The 7,553-nt window shown below is 38.6% G+C and overlaps 1 protein-coding gene across 1 annotated transcript; it reads right to left on the minus strand.

Annotated features, from left to right (window-relative positions):
* Nucleotides 1–2,140: 2,140 nt before the first annotated feature.
* RWDD4 (RWD domain containing 4) lies at nt 2,141–7,386 on the minus strand. The gene is made up of 7 exons (XM_071743266.1): nt 7,226–7,386; nt 6,909–6,989; nt 4,522–4,631; nt 4,268–4,412; nt 3,448–3,562; nt 2,565–2,614; nt 2,141–2,402 (listed from the first exon to the last, which is right to left on the minus strand). The coding sequence occupies exons 1-7, from the start codon at nt 7,247–7,249 to the stop codon at nt 2,286–2,288; spliced, it is 642 nt and encodes a 213-aa protein (XP_071599367.1). The 5' UTR covers nt 7,250–7,386; the 3' UTR covers nt 2,141–2,285.
* Between the last annotated feature and the right edge of the window lie 167 nt (nt 7,387–7,553).

Raw genomic sequence — 7,553 nt, forward strand, 5'->3', positions numbered from 1 at the left:
TGTTACTAATACTGACACTTGTCTTACACCAACCAAAGCTCTACTGCAAAACTCATGAATTTAAACAGATCATGTAGCCCTACAATCAAGAGAGTCTTGCCCTACTGAAACAAAGCATAAACTACCATTTTTCCACTGCCAGTGGTGGTGTTTTAGTCATAAAAAGGTGGTGGTGTCTTTTTCAACAATGTTTAGAATTGCCTCAGCTGTGACAATCTCTGTTTTAAGTTGTGTGTTTCTTGACAAGATCATTATATTATATCTAAATAAACACATACCACAGCAGATAAATAGGCATTTATTAAAGATCATCTTAAACCAAGGAAAAATAATGAAGGACATTAAGGCATTTTTAATTCAGTAACTGTTCATTCCGTAAAGATGACTTCTCTTTATGATACAAGAGTGTAGATAAGGAAAAAAAAAGTTTTCCCAACACATTTGGCAGAATGGTGACTTCCCACTGACCAACCACTCAGTCAGCAAACCCCTTCCCAAAAATGCCCATTTCTCCACTGGAGCTACAAAATCTCAACACTCATTCAAACACATGCAAGAAAACACTTTTTCTTCCCCTCAAACACACACATTTCTGTAAAGATACACACTTGAGAAAGACAAACTACTGCAGAGAATAAAGACATACTCCTGCTATAACCACTCATTTTTGATCAAACTAAATCATTTAGCCTTGTTTTTGTTAGTACTGACTATTTCAGCCAGTAACTAGTGAAAACGGGACCAGTCTGTATTGCAATGTAATAATTTCTATGTTCTCCTTCCATGTTCATATTAGGTAAACAAATGACAGAGGTCTTGTTTCCACGAAATAATTTATTTTGATGAATTATGCTGTCAAGTGACCAATCACTGTTATAGTGCTTTTTTCTTCAATTAGAATAAGAACATCAAGAAATGTTTACAGTATCATAGGGTTCACTATAACAGGATTTTATTACAGAGTAAAATATAAATTAATAAACACTGCATATAGCACTATTCACTTCACCACATTGGCTCTCTATATCTTTTGTCACATTCTAACCTTCATTTAAGGCAAGTTTGTTTGTTTGTTTTCCAAAGAAGACCACAAAGTCTCTGGATAAACTTGTGTGACTAGGTTTGCCAGTTAGGAAATTGAGCTTTATAAAATGTTTACTTCAACAAATACAAAAGTTATTATGAGAAAGATGGTGACCCAAAATTGCACTGTATTAAAGGGTGGAGTTTCCTTGTACCAAAGTCCTTTATTCATCATCTTTAGAACCAGTTTTGCTTAACTATAAAAGAGACACAAAAAGAAAGTATTCAAAGTTTAGACTGTCATTCCATTTATTAGGAAACAAGAACAATATTATTTCCATTTTACATAGAAAATTTATATTTAATTAATAATACAGACTGATTGTGCTACAGTACCAAGAGCCTGAAAAGCATCAAACATTATTTTTTAAGCTTAAACACTACCTGAGCTTATTTCCTGAATGTGAAAGTTGATTTTTAAAAAACAACACCACAGAACCCCAGAAAAACCTCAGGGTACCGTTTCTGTTTAATTTGAAGACTCTGTCACCAGTTCTCCAAAATAAAAAAGGTGAAGCAATGGAAAAAGTGCCTCCACACATCTCTGAGAGAATTCCCACATAGAAATTTACACAATAAAAAATAGACATTAACTTACTATTTCTCTCTTTTTTAAAGCTAAATCTATGATTATTAAGTGTGGTGCATCTATAATGAAGTCTATCTGAAATTCCAGACACCCTCTACAAAGAGCCACTTTTAATTCAGGATGCTGCCCAAAGCTACCACCATCATTTACTTGCTGTCATATAACAATTGGAACTGGTGTTAGGTCTTACACTAAGAATGACTTATAGTTGCATTAAGTAAAATAGTCAGCTTTCAAAATTGTCAGCCAGGTATTCTGATTCCCACCGAATCAGTAAAGACAAAGTAGTGAAAGAAATGAATGCTGAGAATGAATCCCTGGAGGAGTTGCAGCAGAGAATGCTCAGGCTTGTAGAAGAAGCAATGTGCTCCCACTTGGGACAGCTCCTCTTCCCTGCTTACTTATCCATTGCCCTCCAGAATCTGGCAGCTCCACTAAATTTATTTTACATCTTTTTCCCAGATAAAGACCCAACATTTGCAGTGCATTTAACTAGCAAAGCTCTCTCATCATAACATGAAAATTTAATTGGTCAATAAATAAAAAAGAAATACTAAACCAACAAAGTTCAAAGAAGCATCAAAGTCCTTCTGACTCTAATATTCAGAAGGACTCAGCATTTTAAAGCAGGAAAAATATGTAAATTAGAATGCAAGAGGAGCAACAAGTTCTTACTATTTTTTACAAATCTTTCAGCATTAAAATAGGATAACTTGAAAATACTTACATGCTGGACAAATACAGAAATGAATCAGACACCACAGTCAGATCCAAAGTTAGGATGAAAAGCAAGAAAAAAATCAGATTAGTTTTCTCCTGACATTGGTAGAAATTATTTTTAATGTGCATCTGCAGTATTTTCATAATACTGGATATAATACAGTTATGTTACCTTAATTACATCCACCCAGTTCCATCCTCGTGGAAGCTCCCCTTTGTTATCTGCAGAACAAGATGGTTTTATATTCAATGTGCAAGCCAAGGGAAATTTTATCTTTTCTTAAAATCAACACACAAAATTCTATAGATCTAAAACCACAAAACTATGAGGACAAAAATAGATATTAATGTCTTAAACACATCTTGATCTTCCAAGTAGTTTAGTTTAAATAAAAGCACCTCAGACCATTTGTCATTTATTTTAGAAGGTAACTCCAGCATGTGATGGGCTGACTAGAAGTGGTAGATTCTGTCAAAGAACAAAATTTTATTCAGCTTTTCCTTTATAAAGTCAACATTTAATATGCCAATTATACATTAGGTTAGGTAAGTTATATGCAGAAATTTCTATCACAGCATACAACTTCTTGCTGCAATAGGATAGCATTACCCAGATCATTATTAAAAATTAAAGTCGAACACATAAAAGCCATCAGCAGGTCTAGTTGAAACATTAAACACTTTGCAATCAAAGCCTTACCATTTCACTGAAAGCATAAAGCACCTGCAGAAGCGGATAGAAACTAAATTAAATATTTTATTGTAGGTTCCAAATAAAATACTTTCATCTAGAAATTATGTTTTTCGTAATGTGAATTATTTCTGAGGGCCCATCAACAAACCACATCATGAAATCTCTACTCTATGGAAAGTTCTTTTGACCAGAATTAACATCTCAGACAATAATTGTAATTGACCTAAAACAAGCAGAAGAAAGGCCACAGCCTAGAAGTAATTAGTCTTAAGAACAAGTGACTACTGATTCTGACTAGCAAGATGTCACTGCTATAAAATTTGGAATCTCATACTACTTAAACAAAACATGGTGAACAAACCTGTTTTATCGGCTAGTTTTCGTTTCTGTGTTTTGGATAACTGCTCCTTTTTATCTTTTTTCTTACTTGCTGGCACATCAGGAGTTGCAATTGCAATACTATTGCTTACTGAAGTCTGAGAAAGATAAAAATGGTTGTTAATATTCTTCATATTAGTTCCACAGATACCTCTGTCTGTGATTACTGAACCTTGAGTGTGAGAAAGCAGCAATGCTGTCAGCAGTCTGCACCTTTTAATCAACATATAATCATCATGACTGTAGTTTTTAAAAGCATGTGTTGGGGATTGGAACTATTCCCTTTCAGAGAGCACCTCTTACACTTTTCAAACTTAATCATGGACTGCGATTTAGTCTGAAGGGATTCAGACTCCCGAGACATAGAAACCATTCTTTCCTTCTCAGTGCAAACCTGCAGCACCACAATGACCCATAAAATCCTGACACAACACAGAAGTCACAAATAGACCCAAGCCTGACTCACTGGAGACCCCTGAGGTGCACTTAAGCAATCCATTGCCCCTCTGGACACATGCCATTATTTGCCCCCACCCCCAAGACACCTTTAATTTCCATTTCAGCTCTCTTTAGTTTTGCTTCTGTTCCAAATCTCCATTTTGTATTACGTTGTGGTACAGAACTGCAGCCTACAGATAGCACTGTGGCACCACAATTTCTGTGTCACTGTTTAGCCACTAACTCATGCACACCCAGTATAATGACTAACAACTTAAAGACAAAGCCATGAAGTATTTACACTTTTAATAATATTTTCTGAAGTTTTAAAAATGAGAGATTAAAATCTGAATTTATCTACTTACCACAGTGTTAACAGGCTGATTTTCCATTAATAACTCTTTATTATCTTTGGCATATTCAAAAAGTGTGTATGTCATAGCTGTCCCAAGATTTGCTTCAACTTCTACCATTAACTTATCCAATATACTTTGTTTAATAGCTGAAGATCTAGAAGAAACCAAAAAATTCAACTATTACCTAGACACAAGAAGCAAAACTTGTCAAGCAAAACCCTCCATATAGAAGGCTAGGGAGTGAAGTTGTCATAAATACTTACATTGTGTTGTTGAAGAAAGCATCCATTGATATGACTGGTGCTGTTTGTGGATACGTTTCTGGCCAAGAAACTTCTATCAGAAAGGCTTTGGGATCTCCACTTTCACCTATCTGAAGGAAAAAGAACAACTTTATAAATCAACAATTGCCAATATGCAAGCCTTGCACTTCTTTAAGACTATCCAAATTCCTTAAGATAACAACTCTTGTCATCAAATTATTAGCTAGAAAATAAAGCTGTTGCCTAGAAAGAGTATTACATTCATGGCATCAGTATCAACTTCTACTCTAATGTTTTCTTCCTAGAAAAAACAGCAGAAACACTCAAAGACCTCTTTATGATTTTTTTCCCCAATTGCTTGGTTTTAAAACCTACTCTGTAGCATCTGGCAAATATTATACAATATTAGAATAGAAAAGATGAAGCCTTCCTTTCCACCCCCAACAAATCCAAACTCAGAGCAATATGAAAACAAATCACAAGACATCTTTGAAATAAAAACTACAATAAACTAGGGACCTAAGATAGGAAAAATAATACAGAAGAATTTCAATGTTTACATCTAATCCCTACAGATATTTAAGAAAGAATGAGTAGTAGAAAAATTAAGAAGTCAGTAGAATGAGACTGGCTAAAAAAGCATAACATTTAAAAAGCCACACTTAAATATAAATAATCATGCACATCAAACCAGTTAAGTGAAATCACATATACAGTCCTTACAATGATGTTAGATTAAATAAAAAACAAATATTTATTTATAAATTTGAAAGTAGTGCAGGTGCTACCAAAGGCATATTATACAACAGAAATAACTCTTTCAAGTGAGGATTTAGAAGATTTGTGAACCATAGTTGGTTAAATCCATACTTGCAAACCACTCAAAATTTCTCCCTTATTTCCCTTTTAAAATAGGCAAAATCTGGCTTCATCAAATTATGTGGAATGAAGTGGAGCCAGAAAAAGAGTCTCAATCAAGGTAAGGCTACTGTACATTCATAAGCATCTGTTTTAGAGGTTAAATAAATAAATCAGAAAACTGCAACATATAGCAAGACATCATCTACATTGTTGCAGTACAGTTCCCACCACTGCTGATAGGAAAATTGGTGGTAGGGTTTACTGAGTTCTCTTGAGGAAAGCACTGAGCCTGCACACTGAGCAAATCCATAGGGAAAGCTGCCTGGCCAGGTTCCTCCTTGCCAGTGCAAACTAAACATTGGGCAACCTTGCTTGGTTACAAACAGATGTTTTGTATGATGCATGTGCAAGACAAATGACACTTACAAAAATGGCATACTATTTCTTTCTACTTTTTCATAGACTTACTGTGTCATACTACAAATTCTTCTTCATGGGAAAGATGTATGATTGCCTTTGTCTGGCATTGAGTTTTATAGCATTAAGATCTAACTTCTGACAATTCTTTTTCATCTAATAAAAAGTAGCAACAACCCAAACTAATACAATGTAGAATGATACACTGTAGACTTGTATCCTGGTAGCATTTGCTTTTTAGGGAAATTAAATTTAATAATAGTGGTCCTATCAGTGAAGGAAGGCTGAACTTACATGAATGGGATTCAAGCACTATTAATTCTATTGCTTTATCTCATTACAATTGCTGATGTTATTCTGAAGTTACTTTAGAAGTCAAGAAAAGGTTTAGATGCTTTCTCCCCACTACAGGGATATGGCATTTTCAGAAGTCTCTCTTCTGACCCTTAGGTGCCTAAGTTTTCATCATTAAAGTTCTCTGGCCAACTAAACATGTACCTCAAGTCCATGTCCCAAAGAACTTCCAGGTCTTTAAATTTGAGAGAGCTGGCATGAATTTCATGCCAGATTATAGTTGTATAACTATTTGTTATTTGTCTGTATATATAGTCTATATAATGTATAACTGAAATTCATCACTCCCCATATGTCTCTCCTGAGGAGATCATATCAACTCACGTGCTCAAAGCATTTTGTGCATTTTCCCTTTAGCAGGTAGACAAAGCATGTCAGCTACTTCTAGACAAAAGAACCTTGTCACTGAGCAGTAAGAAAGCTTCACAGCTTGACTTATAGAAGTCTCTATAAGTGACATTTCTGATCAGCTTGTTTTACGTATTCATGAGCAAGCTGGCTTCCTCAGCCAGTTCAGAGTGCACAGACGTGTAAGTAGGATACCTAGCTAAGGGATAATAAACCCACCCTGGGAGCAGGTTCCTCAGTATTATGCATCGTGTTATCAAGCAGCATGGTACCAAAGATCCCAAAACAACGGATCTAGCCTCCACTGCCCATTTCTACAAAAACCCCAGTGCGTCAGCTATCAGGCAGCAGAGGAACTTGAAGGCGAAACCAGCGCTGCAGACTCGCAGACCTTCACCTCGCCTTACCCGGTACTGGAAGGAAACGGGGCTCAGCTCCCTGAAGCAGACGTCTCCCTCGTAGATAGAGCGCAGCGCTTCCAGCTCCATCTGCAGCACAGAGCAGAGAAGGGGGCTGCCGACTCCAGCTCTCCCGCACCCGCGGATGGTTTGCGGGGCTCTGCACGGCCCCTCCCGACCCCTGACCTCCCCCATGCCAGACCCACGGCCGCCCGGCTCCCGCCTCCCCGCCTCATGCGGCCGGCTCTTCCCTCTCGCACCCCGCCCCTCCGAGGCACCTTTCCCCAGGCCGGGACTCCCTCCCGGGAGGCCTCCCCGGCACTCACCTCCTGGTCCTCGTTGGCCGCCATGGCGCGTGCTTCGGGGGAAGCGGCGAGCGGGGATGACCCCCCGACCCTTCCTCTTTCTCCTTCTTCTCCTCCTCGACTTCCTCCCTCTCGGCCCCCTCCCGCCCGCCGGGGATGGGCTGGACTGGACTGGGCGGTCCCGGCAGAGGCGGCGCGGCCCCGGCGGTGCGGTACGGGGAGGCCCAAGCGGCCCCGCCCGACGGCCACACCTCCCCTGAGGGCAGCGCGGGTCGCCAGGCCGCTCGCTGCTACTGGTCCCCTCCTCCGCTCGTCACCTGTGCCCGCCCTCCCACTGGCCGGCTCCGCC

This window comes from Heliangelus exortis, chromosome 4, assembly GCF_036169615.1.
Source record: "Heliangelus exortis chromosome 4, bHelExo1.hap1, whole genome shotgun sequence".
In the NCBI taxonomy this organism is placed as follows: Eukaryota; Metazoa; Chordata; class Aves; order Apodiformes; family Trochilidae; genus Heliangelus; species Heliangelus exortis.